Source organism: Tripterygium wilfordii, chromosome 8 (genome assembly GCF_013401445.1).
Source record: "Tripterygium wilfordii isolate XIE 37 chromosome 8, ASM1340144v1, whole genome shotgun sequence".
NCBI classification, from domain to species: Eukaryota; Viridiplantae; Streptophyta; class Magnoliopsida; order Celastrales; family Celastraceae; genus Tripterygium; species Tripterygium wilfordii.
This window is the reverse complement of record NC_052239.1, coordinates 3,602,838-3,619,228: the sequence shown is the minus strand read 5'-3', so window position 1 is coordinate 3,619,228 and position 16,391 is coordinate 3,602,838. Positions and strand designations below refer to the sequence as shown.

Sequence of the window (16,391 nt, the reverse complement as noted above, 5' to 3'; positions counted from 1 at the left end):
TTCGCGGGGCGTATATATACGAACATCAATACACTATATAAGTATACGATGATGTGGCACTTAATACCAGAAATAACTAACATAAAAACCGTCATTTGTGCTCTTCACCACCAAACTGCAAGCACACTCCCTGACCTGCTTTTGACTCCTCTCACACATTCTCCGCTTTCCCCTCCTCTGCAAAACCCAGTTTTCTGAGAAACCCAATTTCCCGAGAAAATGCCGTCTTTCGTCATCATCCTGTCTGTTGCTGTTGCTATCTCTGTGATTTTCTTCTACCCTTCTCTTCTGCCTCGCATTGCCTTCACTACCACTAATGATCAGGTGCCTTCTTTTTGTCACTTTCTTTCATTTTAATTCAATCATTCATTGATTCGAATTTTCTTTATGGTCAACGAAGGTGAACAACCCAGTTCAAGATTCTGGTATTTTTGAGGAAGTCTTCCAGTACCCAGATGTCTTCTTGAGAAATTACGCTCTAATGGAGAAAGGTTTCAAAATCTTCATGTACCCAATAACCGCTGATGATTTTTTGTTTTACAATGAGACGTACATTCCCGGGGACCATACTACTGAACTGATCTTCTACTACAGTTTCATTTCATCCGAAAGATTTCATACAAATGATGGCACTAAGGCTCATATGTTTTTCATTCCAATTAATTGGTCCCAAATTCGCAAAACGGTATGACATCCTTTATTTCAAAATTTTTTTTTTTTTTTGTTATGGTAATTAATTATGATAGTTCAGGAAATGAATGTATTTGATCCTGTGTATTGTTCTTTGGATTGTGTTTTCATACATGTTTGTGTATCCTAAGTCGATTCAGATGAAAAACAAAAGACAAAAGAAAAAAGGAATGTTCTTGTCACGCCCCATTCTGGGTGGGGTCGTGGGATAGAAACTACACATACAAAAATTCGATAAACATGGCGCAACATTGTAGTACAATGAGCACCAACCTGCACACAAATTAACAATTGTCCTAAAGAGGACTCAATTGCCACTAAGCCTCCAGAAAACTACGTTTTCATACTATCAAATAATTAAAGACCTCAATGGTCAATCTCAAATAAAGTAGCAAAACATTCAACAGAATCAGAATACCAGACCTCAGTGGTCGATATCGCGGCGGAACCCAAATAGCTCAAGTCAAAAAGGGTGACTGAGAAATTATGTCAAAATTTCAATAGTTTAACTAGACTAAATTCTAATACGAATAATAAATGTAAATCTAATAGACCCGGACTACACTGCACTGTCACGCCTCCGGCAGCCGACCCTGAACATTCTCCTGACCTGGGGGGGGAAAAAGAAGGAAAAGAAAAGAAAGGGATGAGCAGAAGGCCCAGTAGAGAAATAAAATTAGAATGATAAACAACGAGAAATAGAACTACAATACCAGAAGGAACCGTACTAGATTCGGGCCCCTATAAAGATTCACAGCGCTCAAAGTGCCAAGAGAGTATAAACATGACACATAACAACAATGAATATGGATAATTGGTTACAAGATACAATATCCAATATGCATCAATGAATGCAATTTACAACATATATATACATTTAAAATATTGTATATACTTAAAACAACAAGTGGAACAATTGAGGCACACCGAATGCCGAAGCACTCGTTGACCAAGTGTATACAAGTACACTTAAGGTCACAATCACACACAAGGGAGGATCCATTTAAGGAAAGTGTACTCCCAAACAACAAGGATATCCGGACACCTAAACCGGTAGTGGGTTGTACACCCCACACCGAACAATGTGATACAACAATACAACCAACAATTGTCCACAAAACTTGGCTCAATATATGCCACATTTAAATACAATTCAAAACTTTTATAATTCAACAAATGATATAGTTTCTATATCATTACAATAACTTACTTTAACCACAAATTATATCTCAAACACTTTACTATAAATTAGTGACTTTGAATGAAATCACAATTTCCTCTTTAATGCATCAAAAGAATTTAATACAATTAAAATCCTTTATGCAATATCTTTGTTTCAAAAACTCATTGTAAAATATGATAAGTGCAAGATGGTCTAGAGCCACAATAACGGACTAGGCCACAAAAACACATCCATGGAGGAAGACAAAGAATAATAGAGGCCAACAATTATCCATGGGCAACAATCAAACAATTGTAGGAACAAGGAATTTAAGAATTTAGGAGGTTCCTACAATGATTCAAACAAGCATGAAAGGAAATTATCAATGAGGATAAAAGTTTTTCCTACAATGAATTAACACAAGTCATAGAAGGAATTATCAAGGAGGGTAGAAATTCCCCTACCTCTTGTAGATACCAACTTAATGTCAAGTAATATCCAATGAGCCAACCTAATGACAAGTAACATATCTTAACTTAATTTATCAACCCTAGTATCAATTTGAGAAAAACCCCAAATTGGTTCAAATACCCTAAAATTGTAATCTAATAAATTTTCAATTAAACTTGTATCTAATGGGATCATAGCTCTTACCAACTTGTAGAGACCTTCAAAGATAGTTCCTAATAGACAAAAAGAAAGAGATTTAAGTGTCAAATTAGCCTCTTGTTGTAAACCCAAAACATATCAAAGAAAGTCTCTTGGTTTGGAATCATTGAAATAAACAAGGTTTATGGGTGGCTTTCTTACCGGAAGAAGTGGTTGCTGGTGACTAGAGGTAGCTGTAAGAGGTGATTGGTGATGGAAGCAAGTTTTGATGCTAGTGGAAAGAATAGGACACGGCAGAGGTAGTAAAGAAGAAAGCAATATTGAGGGAGGGAAGGGTCTCTTTCGTGGTTTTTAGTTTAGGGTTTTTATTTATATATTTATTTTTATTATTATTTTTTTAATTACTTTGTCCCTACCGATTGCAGAATTCATTATTTTGCCATATTTACCTCTTTGCCACCATACATCTAATTGAATATTCTTATGATATATATTTCCTTTATGATATTTTTTTAACTTCATGTAACTCTAAAATTCCATACGGCTCAATGAACAATATAATACTACTAACCAAAATACGGGATATTACAGTTCTGTCCTCTGTGCTTTTTAGGGTTGAAAAAAAATACTACTTGAAACATTTTCTGTAGTAATTCTTGTAATAGATATGCAAGAATTACACTGTAACTGCAGTTACTGTAAAAGCGTCTGAAAAACTAAATATCCACACGAAAGATTTAGAGGGTCATGAATTATGAAGACCTCGTGCTTGACAAAATGTCAAGCACGAACGGTGTACCATGATAGGGTAGGAACTAAGTAATCAAGATGAGAGAAATGAAGACCTCATATTCGAAAAAATTTCAAGATTAGAGAAATGGATGTGCCAGTCTCCTTTTCACATAATGAAACATTATGGATTTCTGACTTTCACCCTTCTTGTATGCAGGGAAATTATTCTTATGCTGAGAATTATGTTCGGCGCATAATTAACAAGTACCCTTACTGGAATCGGAGTGAAGGTGTTGATCACTTTCTTGTGACTTCCTGTGACGCTGGAGCAATATTCTCTGAAAGAGTTCCACTGAATAATTCAATAAAAGTCTCGTGTTCCGCAAGTAACGATTCCAGACACCACAAGCACCACCATATAACCCTCCCCCAGCTTAGATATCCATTTGTTTCTCCTTTGAGTGGTTATGACATACACCACAGGTAACTCCATATATTCAAAACTTTCCACATCTTCTTGATTGACTTCCTATAAGCATTCCTTTTATCATCTTCAGTACAAATTTTTATCTACAATTCAACTTCTGTGACTTTTTTTTTTCCCCCTTTTCACTTCAACGGGATCTTCAATCTAAAGTAGGTTTAATATTCTTGGTTTTCCGGGTAAGTTTTTTTGTATTATGACTGAATGTTGTGTAGCCAGCTTGTGCCAGGAAAGTAAAGTTCATTTTCTTTGGCTGATATAAGTTTTGTCTGTAACATATACAAAAAAATTCATCAGCTTCCTTTTTGTTTTCTGTGAGTTTTGTTTTTATTGCATTTTGACTTGGCATATATATTAGACAGAGTTGCCTGCCATGTTTTTCTTGCCATGTATGAAAATTATCTGATGGACTAAGACTCTCATATCATTTTTTTAGAAGAAACAACAACAGTGCATCCCATGTCACTAGAATCTGGGCTACACTAAATTTACCTTGGTTATATTACAGGACAATACTCATTTTCTGGGCTTGTAAAAATTCTCCAGCAAGTGAAAGTGATTGGGTCGAATACTTTGAGAAATTCAAAGAATCTAAGTATTGTATTTGTGATGGAGCATCCTATGTCACAAGAATCTGCATAACAGACTCAATCCATTTTGGATGTGTTCCAGGTGAGAGAAAGTTTCTGGAGTTTGTTTTCAATCAACTTAGTAACTACTTTGGTGCACCTTTCTGCAGTGATCTTGTGTGAGGACTATGAATTGCCATTCGGTGATATCCTTGACTGGACAAAATTTTCTGTAATAATCAATAAGGATGATGCAGATCGGGTTGAACAGATCCTTGAAGCCATATCGGATTCAAAATTCAGTGAACTGCATAACAACATACTCAAGGTGAATAAGTGTTGCAAAGCAATTTACCTAGTAAAAAAAACACAGAGAAAGACTTTCAGACATTGCAAGAAGATAAAAGTTCTCTATTCTCATTTTTTTGTTGCTGATATTTTCAGGTTGAAAGGCACTTCCATGGAGATTTAGATTTAGAAGAGCCATATGATGTCTTCCATATGATAATGTATGAGCTCTGGTTGCGCCACCTTGAACAGTTAGTAGATAGAATTTGTTTACCATACACAAAGATGAGCACAACTTTACCATTTTCTTTACCTGATGAAGAAAATGGTATCAGTTAGGATGACAAGTATAATTGTACAATTTTCTTTACCTAATGAAGTTTGATGCCAAGGTATATCAGTTAGCAGATAGAATTTGTTCCATTCTTTGTTCATTTTGACATTATTATTTTTGACAGGTTAAGAAAGCTTATGTTCCACAACGTGATTGTCATGTTTCCTTAACCAACCAAGTCTTAACGCAGAACAGAAAACAGATAAACGGCAAGATCTTTGTCGATGCCGTACGACACAAGATGGTCCAGAGAAATAACTCTGCAAACGGCGTGTTTGTTTTATTATAAAAAAAAACTACTCCACCTAGGAGGTTACAAAGACTTATATAGTAGATCCAACCCTAATTGCAACACACTAACTTAAAGGAAATAATAGAGAGTAATAAAGTTCCAAACTTCTAAATACGTCAAACACCCTTACGTAAACCAAAATAATTAAGTAAACAAATTACGACTAAACACACGCCAAAGATTCCTGCTTGTGGTCCCACATCTCATAGAAATCATCTACTGCTTGTTCGGCTGCTTGTGCTTGTTCTACATCAAGTCTCTAGTTCCATTATGTTTCATTTTTACCGGTGAAAGCTCTCCACTGCATTAATAGGCACATACATGCTTAATGGAAGTAATGCACTGTTAGTAGGCAAAAATCCAACAGCATCTCCCCGTATATCGGAGAATGCCCCCTGCATCAAAATAGGAATTTAAACCAAACAATTCCCATACCACAAAGCCAATCAATCAGGGCCTCAGGCCATATCCATCATCACACCGATACGCATATATATATATATATACTAAGGTCTCTGGCCAAACCATCCAAAATCATCGCTCATTTATAACAATATGTACTCGTATGTATCCCAATACACAACTAAGCCAAAGACTAATCAAACACCCCAACATTAACACTACACAAAAATAATAATAAAAAAAACCATCACACCAACATTATTCCAGGCCATCCACATCACACGCCTCCCTGCTGATCCGCAGTCGGAGCACTAGCGCTAGTACCTATATCACCTGAGGAGAGGGAAAAAATAAAACAGTGAGCAGGAGGGCCCAGTAGGGATATCGAATAGGAGTCTAAAATAAGGAATAAGGCGGGAATAGTATAAAGAAATAACGCGATGCAACAATATGCCATGTTGTCAAACAAATGCAATCCATACATCTCACCGAGCCATGTCGCTAGAGTCAATTATCCGGAACCACTAGCACATGCTCTCACAAATATTTCATACCATGCCACTCGAGCCAATTAACCGGAACCACTAGTGCATGTTCATACAAGTATCATCAACCATGTCACTAGAGCCAAATAACCGGAACCACTAGTGCACGTTGACGTACATACCAAAATCCAACCCACTACTTCCACCATGCAATAAATGCAACATCACACATGAATGTTATTGTCACGCCCCGTCCCAGGAACGTGACTTATTGGCAAGACATGTGTGCGCCCACATGCCGCCACCTAAAACAGAGACTCAAATCCCATTAACTCACAATTAAACCCAATAAATTTAAGTAAAAATCGGGCAGCACCTCCCCTTATATCGGAGAATGCCCCCTGCATCAATACAACAATTTAAACCAACCAAATCAAATACCACCAAGCCACTCAGCCAGGGCCTCAGGCCACATCCACCAACAATTTCATATGCATATACATACCAAGGCTTCAGGCCAAACCTGTATCCCAATATACAATTAAGCCAAAGACTAATCAAACACCACACAAAAATAAAAACAACAAACCATCACTTCAACACTAGTCCAGGCCATCCACATCACGCGCCTCTCTGCTGATCCGTAATCGGAGCACTAGCGCTAGTACCTTTATCACCTGAGGAGGGAAAAATATAACACGGTGAGCAGGAGGCTCAATAGGGATATCAAATAGGAGTCTAAAATAAGGAATAAGGCCGGAATAGTATAAAGAAATAATGCAATGCAACAATATGCCATGTCGTCAAACAAATATAATCCGTACATCTAACCGAGCCATGTCGCCAGAGCCAATTATCCGGAACCACTAGCACACGCTCTCACAAATATTTCATACCATGCCACTAGAGTCAATTAACCAGAACCACTAGTGCATGTTCACATAAGTACCATCAACCGTGTCACTAGAGCCAAATAACCGGAACCACTAGTACACGTTGACGTACATACCAAAATCCAATCCACCCCTTCCACCATGCAACAAATGCAATATCACACATTAATGTTATGCACTAAATTTATTGCGCACAATTTCATTCAACCATATGATCAAGAGCATCGACTACTCGATAGGTGATCGAGTGTCCAAGGGTAATGCATCAAACACAACCATCTAACAACAAGGGTATTTCACACACAATAGTATACATACAAAGGTTTGTTTCCCCTTGAACAATAAGGCGAAAACGAATGAATTTAATCACATTCCGGGTAGTCAAGAGTGTTTCGAAATTGAGGGTTAACGAAAATCCCTACCTCGTTTGAGCATAACCTCACCAACTCCTCCAAGTTTAATCAACCTTGCTCAACTCTTCAATCTTCAATCCAATCCCTTCTTGTCAACCCCACCTCTCCAATTCAAGTTCAAATCTTAATCCATTCTCTTTGTAGGCAAATGAAGTATGGGTGTAGGTAGCACCCTTGCTGGCCGGAAATCTCTCTCGAAACTGGGTTTTATTCAACGCAATTTGAGTGGGTGGCTTGACTGGCTTCTCTTGTTTTTATTTTTCTTTTTACAATTGGTTTTCGGGTGAAGGCTGCAACTCCTTCACCCTTTCAAATTTTATTTTTTTAATTTTATTCTACTCCTTTTTGTTTTTGTTTTTGTTTTTAAAAAAATATTTAATTTTTTTGTTCTTTTACTTATTTGACCCCCAACTTCATTTCGAATATTCTTTAAACCCTTATAACATTTTCACTTCATCCCCCAACTTTTATTTTTCCCGACTAAGTACCACTTATTCATTTTATTTTATTATTTTATATTTTTCTTTCATTTTCATTAGGACGCAGTATTACAGTTATGCAACTATATTGCGCGCAAATTCATTAAAACATATGATCAAGAGCATCGACCACTCGATAGATGATCGAGTGTCCAAGAGTAATGCATCCAACATCACACACACCATATAACAAATTGAGTTCACAATAGCACACAATTTAAGGTTTCCCCTTGAACAAAGAGGCGGAAACGAATGAATTTAACACAATTCGGGTAGCCAATAGTGTTTTGAGGTTAAGGGTTAAGAAAATCCCTTCCTCGTTTGAGCAAAACCTCACAACAATTCTAGCCACCAATCCTCCAAGTTCCAAATAACCTAATTCATAGCATTTACAACTCATTTCCCTTCCAACAATATCAATTCAACACACGAATTCATAATAAGGCACTTACCTTAGCCAATTCGTCAAACTCTTGCTTAATCAATTCTTAGCCAACACCCAACCTCCAACCAAGCTCAAATCTAACAACAACGTGTATAAACTTTGGTTAATCAACAAACTTTTACCCCAAAACCTCCAATTTCACGAAATCAACTCAAACCCATAAACTGTAGTTTCAAATCCATGGAAATCTTACCTCAATCTTGAAGAAAAATCTTGAGGACCAAGATTTACAAGTTCCAAACTCTTGATTCAAGCTTTCTTCTCCTTGATCTCCTTCAAAATCGTCATTCTCTCTCTATCTCTCTCGGCCTTTCTTCTGTCAAACAAACGAGAATAAATCAAAATTTTGCCCATTCGTGTCTTTTTAAAAACCTAGTTTCCCGATAGGTGTCCAGACGGCTCCAAAGGGTGTAACGGCCCATCCCGCAGGATCCAGCCGGGCCCATGGGCCGCTACCCCCAACCCTTCACCACACTGGGCCGAACGCATCGCCACCCAGTACCATGGCTTAGCTGGTAGCAGAGTGTGCCTGCGGGACTCTATTAAAGGGTGGGGGAGGTCGTGTGGTCGACTCTCACCAACAACCTACCAGGTACTGGGTGGCGATGCGTTCGGCCCAGTGTGGTGATGGGTTGGGCTGTCTGGACCATGGATCCTGGTGAGTACCCTGAGGCCCGTGTCTGGCAGGGGAAAATTATAAAAAGGCAGTTTTTATGTAACGGCCCATCCCGCAGGATCCAGCCGGGCCCTTGGGCCGCTACCCCCAACCCTTCACCACACTGGGCCGAACGCATCGCCACCCAGTACCTGGTAGGTTGTTGGTGAGAGTCGACCACACGACCTCCCCCACCCTTTAACAGAGTCCCGCAGGCACACTCTGCTACCAGCTAAGCCATGGCTTAGCTGGTAGCAGAGTGTGGTGAAGGGTTGGGGGTAGCGGCCCATGGGCCCGGCTGGATCCTGCGGGATGGGCCGTTACAAAGGGTGTCCGGACACTTTGTGAAGAAAATGTGACAGAGTGTAAAACTGCTCAAAAATTGCTCGAGGTGTCCGGACGCTTCATTTTTTATTTTATTTTTTTCAATTGCGTTTTCACAGCTTTTGTAATCTAATTTTCTCCATATCATATGATGTAAGAGTAAATTAGTAGATTGTATAGATAGATATATATCTGCATACAACATTTCAGGTTATATGGAAGTCAGAAATGAATCAGTAAAATACAACCAACCAATCCGTGATCACGCAAAGAAAATTAGAAAAATAATTCATTCTTATGCTTCTTACTCAAGCACCTAATGCTACGCACACAAACGTCTGTTTTCAACACATAAAATCCCTTACCTTTAACTGAAAATTGGCATGGAAAGTTATATCGCCGACTAGCGTTCTTCAAGTGCTGAGGGGAAGAAAAATATGTGGGGTGTGTAGCTGCCCCTGGATTTCTGATCTTCATCTTCCAACTCTGAGAGAGGGGGTTTGTTCTGCTGGTACAACTAAACACATCTTGTCAATAACCATTATAGATGGCATTATATATTTTGCAGGAGATATATTTTATCAGTTCATTCAAAAAAGCAAAGTAAGCCCAAAAAAAAAACACACCAGCACACTCGAACAACAATATGACAAAATTCGCAAGGAAGCATATTAACTATAGACATGACAAAGCAATTAATGGTTTCTAAGCTCACAAAAACCAACAGTGATGCCAAAATTGAGGCACACATGCAACAGCAGGGAAAAAAAATAGCAAGGAAACACAAAAATTGGAAGGAAGCATACAACTTACAGAGAGTATCGAAGATGGACTACAGAAGTCCAGCAGCAGCTGCAGAAGAAAGACAGGAAGAAAGCTCAATCAATACTACCTCCAGTGATACGACGTCCAGTTTGAGAAAAACTTTGGCTTCGAGAAAGAAAATCAGTATTTTCGACGATGAAAACAATGCTGTAGACCGATGATTTCGGCACCGAGTTCTGATTGTAGAATGGCAGGGAATAGCATCTTAAATAATTTTTGTGTTAACAAAAAATAGACAAACACGCAAGAAGCACATACCTTAAGAGTGTTAAAATTATGATATTGATCAAACCTAATCGAACACATTGTCAATTCAAAGAGCAAATGAGCCGGTTAATTTGGAACATGGTCGTCATCGGAAGGTCATACTAATATTGAGGAAGATTACCTATATCTGCTGGTATGGACCTATTGAGAGGAACTTGCAACACGGCAGCACGCATCCAACGCCACACACTCAATCGTCGATAGAAGCTACAAAACGTAACAGACCCAAATAAAAAATAAAACTCACAGGGAAAGGATTATTTGCTTCTTCTTCGTCAAAGGGATTCTTGTCAGAATACCCAGCCATTAGAAGCAAAGCTCATACCAAAGTCAGTTGCCGAATCTGAGATTTCATGGGTGCATAGAAAGAGAGAGCTTGTCGGGGACAGAGCTTGAAGACCAACATATAAAATGGCATTTGGGGCCAGATAACAAAATGAAATCATAACCTCAAAGAGAAACACAAATATAAGAAAACAAATCTAAAATCACAACCTGAAAGATCACGGTCACCTCTCTGGATTTTTGTTTGCCGATCGGCCGAGAAGCGACGTTGGTCAGAGAAGACAGAGAGATGGGGAAGGAGAGGATAGAGGTTGAAGAAAAGTGGAAACCACGACGAACACAATTTAGAACCCGCCTAACACCCGCAACCAAATCCCGCAGAAACAACCAAAACACGGCTCTATCAACACGGCCGTAATAGGGTTTATGAACCCAGCACTTTGTCGCCTTCCAACGCTGTCTGAAACAGCCTCTCACAACACCACAGTTGTCCCCAGAACAGGACAAATGGAAGTCTCTAGTGAGAACGACGAAAGATTTCCTATTACAGGCACTCAACAGACAAATCCCAGCAATCAAACCACTGGTTCATGAATGATACTTGGGCCCATGGGAAAAAGCCCCATTCCCAGTGCATTCTCCAACTCTTTTTCTTGCCCTCTTTAACTTCTGAGTTCATCATTTACCATAACTAATCAAGAGGAGAGAAAAAAAAACAGCAAATATCAATTCAAAACCCCAATACTAAAAATCGAAACACCCGTTTGATTGCAAATAAATTCAGGAATGTGTAAGGAAAATAAATGAGATTGGACTGCTGTGAAGCACGGACACGGGTGTCGGACATTGTACGGATAAGTCGACATGCAATTCTCAAAATGGGGGTTTCGATTAAGAACCAACTATGTGAAACCATTATCGGGAAAAAGAAAGCATCAACCATCTGAAGTTTTAATCACCTAATAAGCCATGTTCATGATACCTTGGCCATAGGAGTAATAGGGTTACTACATCCTTTTTTCTTCTCTGCCATTTTTTTTTCACCTAAACCATCTCTGCAAATGGCATAAACACATATAAATCTCACCATATAACCAGAAATCCTGGTCCAGGAACAAAATTTGTTTGGCAGCAGGTACCCAGTCAACCTTACAATTTTTGAAATGCGCACAAACAAACAAGCAACAGTAGAATTCATTTCGAACCCAAAAATTACAATACTCGAATCTATCAGAAAAAATCCGTAACCAATCAAATTAAGCGTTGAAAAAAAAGAGACACTAACCGTTTGTCGAGGATTGATGGATGCTCTCATGCTCATATACAAAGTCGAAGAGGACAAGAAACCAGAACCATAGTTACCGGGAACGGTCATTACCCCCTCGTTCCCCGAATTGGGACGAACGTCCCAATTCGGGGTACACTAGCAACTTGGGACGCTCGGGAACGTGACCTGGGACGCCTAAAGTAGCGTCCCAAAATTCTGCCATGAAAAGACCCAAAAATCAATTGAGATGTGAGAATAAAGAAGAGTACTAGAAGACAGCGTACAGACTGACAGTTCCCAAACCAGAAAAGACCCAAAAATCATACTTGGTAGATGCTTCACGATGTTGGAGAGAAGCGAAAGGCGTGGGAGAGGAGTACTCAAACAAGAGAGAAGTCTTCACGGCGTTGGGATTGGGAAAGAAGTATCTGAACCCTAAATTTGTAATTATTAAAGCCCACAACTAAAGCCTAGAAAATTGACCTAAAAATAGCAAAGCCCTTTAAAATTTATTACCTGTCTCCAAAAATAATAGAGAAGCATTGAAATTGTTCTTTTCTTATACTTTAGATTGTAAAACATGTTATATTTAATTTTGTATTTCATTCAATATTTAGAAGTGACCCCAATAACTCTTCAAACCGTATCACGTTCCCAACTAGCGTACCAATTAAGTCTACCCCCAAACGTACCACAAATTAATCAAGTGGCGTACCCCGTTCCCGTACCCATACCACAACTCGGAGTGTACCGAGTTCCTGGTAACTATGACCAGAACCCTAATTATCGCAACAATTGAGTCGGTGAGTAAGAGAAGCCGAGGGTCAGTGAGTAAAGCCACGGAGGGAGAAGTCAAGTCAGTCACAGAGGACAATATGACGCGTTTCGCAGGGCATATATATACAAACATCAATACAGTATATAAGTATACGATGACGTGGCGCTCAATAACAGAAATAACGAACATAAAAACCCTCATTTGTGCTCTTCACCAGCAAACCACACGCAAACTCTCTGACTTGCTTTTGACTCCTCTCACATACACATTCCTCTGCTTTTCCCTCCACTGAAAACCCAGTTTTCCAAGAAATCCAATTTCCCGAGAAAATGCCGTCCCGTGTGAAATTCTTCCTCATCCTCTCTGTTGCTGTTGCTATCTCCGCAATTTTCTTATACCCTTATCTTCTTCCTCGCATTGCCAATGATCAGGTGCCTTCTTTTTTCTCTGTTTCACTTTCTTTCATTTTCATTCAATCATTCATTGATTCGAATTTTCTTTCTGGTCAACGAAGGTGAACAATCCAGTTCAAGATTCTGGTATTTTTGAGCAAGTCTTCCAGAACCCAGATGTCTTCTTGAGAAATTACGCTCTAATGGAGAAGGATTTCAAAATCTTCATGTACCCAAAAAGCGATCAAGTGGTTCCGTTTTACAGGGAGCCCATTCCCCAGGGGATTAATATTGAAGTGATCTTCTCCCACCATCTCAGATTTTCCGAAAGATTTCATACATATGATGACACTAAGGCTCATATGTTTTTCATTCCACTTACTTGGTTTCAAATTCGCGCAATGGTATGATATCCCTTATTTCAAGAAACTGATTTTTTTTTTCTTTTGTGGTGGTAGCTAATTATGATAGTTCAAGAAATTAATGTATCTGATCCTGCGTACTCTTCTTTCGATTGTGTTTATATACATCTTTATGTATCCTAAGTAGATTCCTATGAAAAACAAAAGAGAAAAAAAAAATGGAATGTTCTGTCATCTGTGCTTTTTGGGGTTGAAAAAAATTATTTCTTGAAAAACATTTTCTGTAGTAATTCTTGTAATAGAGGTGCATGAATTACAGTGTAACTGCAGTTACTGTAAAAGCCGTCTGAAAAACTAAATATCCACAGAAGAAATATTTAGAGGGTCACGAGTTATGAAGACCTCGTGCTTGACAAAATGTCAAGATAATATCAGGAATGATTGATTAACATTGTTTGGACATATTTTATGCAGGGAAGTCATGCTAATTCTGAGAATTATGTTCGGCACATAATTGACAAGTACCCTTATTGGAATCGGAGTAAAGGTTTTGATCACTTTCTTCTGACTTGCTGTGACGTTGGAGCAATATTCTCTGAAAGAGTTCCCCTGAATAATTCAATAAAAGTCTCGTGTTCCGTAAGAAATGATTCCAGAAATAAAATACACCACAAGCACCACCACATAACCCTCCCCCAGATTAGACATCCACATGATCCTCCATCGCGTGGTAATGACATACATCTCAGGTATCTCCATATATTCAAAACTTTCCACCTCTTCTTGATTGACTTACTTTAAGAATTCCTTTTATCATCTTCAGTACAAATTCTTATATACAATTTAACTTCTGTAACTTCTTTTTGTTCCTTTTCACGTCATCGGGATCTTCAATCTAATGTAGGTTTCATATTCTTGATTTTCCGGGAAAGTTTTTTTTTGTATTATGACTGAATGTTGTGTACCCAGTTTGTGCCGGGAAAGTAAATCTTTGCTGATATATGTTTTGCCTGTACCATGTTTTCCACACCCAAATAATAAAAATTCATCGGCTTCCTTTTTGTTTTCTTTGAGTTTTGTTTTTGTTGCATTTTGACTTGGCATATCTATTAGACAGAGTTGCCTGCCATGTTTTTCTTGCCATGTATGAAAATCATCTGATGGACTAAGACTCTCATAGCATTTGTTATATTGCAGGACAATACCCGCTTTCTGGGCTTGTCACAAACATCCAGTAAGTGTCAGTGATTGGGACAGATACTTTAAGAAATTTAAAGCATCTAAGTATTGCATTTGTGATGGAGCATCCTATGTCACAAGAATCTGTATAACAGACTCAATCCATTTTGGATGTGTTCCAGGTGAGAGAATGTTACTCCTAATTAGTTTCTGGAGTGTGTTTTTTCAAACAACTTAGTAACTGCTTTGGTGCACCTTTCTGCAGTGATTTTGTATGAAGGCTACGAATTGCCATTCGGTGACATCCTTGATTGGACAAAATTTTCTGTAATAATCAATAAGGATAATGCACTTCGGGTTAAAAAGATTCTTGAAGCCATATCGGATTCAAAATTCAGTGGACTGCACAACAACATACTCAAGGCGAATAAGTGTTGCATAGCAATTTAGCCGGTGAAAAAAAAAACACAGAGAGACTTTCAAACATTACAAGATGATAAAAGTTTTCTATTCTCAGCTTTTTTTTTTTTTTTTTTTGATATTTTCAGGTTCAAAGGCACTTCTATGTGGATGAACCTGCAGAAGGAGATAACCCATATGATCTCTTTCATATGATAATGTATGAGCTCTGGTTGCGTCACCATGAACGGTTTTCTGATTCCTAAACTTGTATACGTTTTCCAAACACAAAGATGAACACAACTTAGTATCAGTTAGGATGACAAGTACAAATGTACCATTTTCTTTACCTGATGAAGTTGGATGCCAAGGAATATCAGTTAGTAGATAGATTTTGTTCCATTCTTTGTTCATTTTGACAACAATTTTTTGACAGCTTAAGAAAGCTTCTGTTCCATAACGTGATAATCATGTTTCCTTAACCAACCAAGTCTCCAGTTCTGTTATATTTCATTTTTACCGGTGAAAGCTCTCCATTGCGTTAATAGGCACATACATGCTTAATGGAAGTAAATGTACAGTTAGTAGTGCATGTTTAGGTGCAAGAAAACTGCATATCTTATAGTGAATAGAAGGATGGTTCTGTTGGTTTAAGTTAAGAAAAGAAAAAATTAGAAAAGACATAAGGTTTTCAAACTATCAAACATCATGTGAAATTACAAATGAATCAAAGAAATTGAGTCCAGCAATAATAGTCCTGAATGCCTAACGTTTTCTGTCAAGAAACTGATCCTTTTCTTCATAGGAAGTGGTTTAGCAGTTTCTGACATGGCGCTGCAAGAGATAGAGATAGGAATTATGTTCAGATTCAAATCTCTTCCTAGGTACTCTACCGGAAGCACTTGGTTCTGAACATAATTCCTTTGATGCCTATCCAGGGGAAGATTGCATGCTGATATCATTTTGTGTATTTCTTATGTTCTTCATATAAACATATCAGCTTTAATTCCTTCTGATATCGTTTCCAAGTTTTTGGCAGTTTGGAACCATGCCTTCAATACCTGCAATGCTGCTTTTGGGTTTCTATAATATGACTTAATATGGCCGGTGGGAACTATTTACACTCCCCATTTTCCCATTCACACCCCCTTTCCTCCAACCACCAAACACGTCCTTAACAAACCCATTCACACCCCATTTCCCTCTCTCCTCTCACGCTCACCATCACCGGCCACCACTGCCATTGCCTATTCCGGCCACCGTTTCAAGCCACTGACATACCGAAAAGCTTCTCTCTACCCTCACGAGCATAACCCAACCAACCTCATCTCAAACCATCGCCTGTAGCCTCCGGAATCATCCTTGGAAGCTCGCGGCCATC

General features: G+C 38.5%; 2 protein-coding genes and 1 long non-coding RNA gene across 5 annotated transcripts; 2 read left to right on the top strand and 1 right to left on the bottom strand.

Annotated features, from left to right (window-relative positions):
* Positions 1 to 38: 38 nt before the first annotated feature.
* Positions 39 to 15,447, top strand: LOC120004249 (probable glycosyltransferase At5g03795). Of its 2 annotated transcripts, none has more exons than XM_038853534.1 (5): positions 39 to 324; positions 401 to 685; positions 3,411 to 3,676; positions 4,186 to 4,574; positions 15,160 to 15,447. In XM_038853534.1, the coding sequence occupies exons 1-4, from the start codon at positions 220 to 222 to the stop codon at positions 4,427 to 4,429; spliced, it is 900 nt and encodes a 299-aa protein (XP_038709462.1). In that variant the 5' UTR covers positions 39 to 219; the 3' UTR covers positions 4,430 to 4,574; positions 15,160 to 15,447. The 2 variants fall into 2 exon arrangements, with proteins under 2 accessions (XP_038709462.1, XP_038709461.1); XM_038853533.1 differs by lacking the exon at positions 15,160 to 15,447 and adding an exon at positions 4,691 to 4,937.
* LOC120004253 lies at positions 5,363 to 10,386 on the bottom strand. Of its 2 annotated transcripts, XR_005469474.1 has the most exons (5): positions 10,340 to 10,386; positions 10,070 to 10,108; positions 9,622 to 9,773; positions 6,637 to 6,724; positions 5,363 to 5,895 (listed from the first exon to the last, which is right to left on the bottom strand). It is a non-coding gene; the product is annotated as an uncharacterized LOC120004253 (long non-coding RNA). The 2 variants fall into 2 exon arrangements; XR_005469473.1 differs by lacking the exons at positions 9,622 to 9,773; positions 10,070 to 10,108; positions 10,340 to 10,386 and adding exons at positions 8,285 to 8,354; positions 8,471 to 8,583 and having other exon boundaries at positions 5,368 to 5,895.
* On the top strand, positions 12,920 to 15,276 carry LOC120003544 (probable glycosyltransferase At5g03795). The gene is made up of 6 exons (XM_038852561.1): positions 12,920 to 13,109; positions 13,193 to 13,474; positions 13,907 to 14,181; positions 14,630 to 14,793; positions 14,877 to 15,034; positions 15,160 to 15,276. The coding sequence occupies exons 1-6, from the start codon at positions 13,008 to 13,010 to the stop codon at positions 15,274 to 15,276; spliced, it is 1,098 nt and encodes a 365-aa protein (XP_038708489.1). The 5' UTR covers positions 12,920 to 13,007.
* Positions 15,448 to 16,391: the final 944 nt, after the last annotated feature.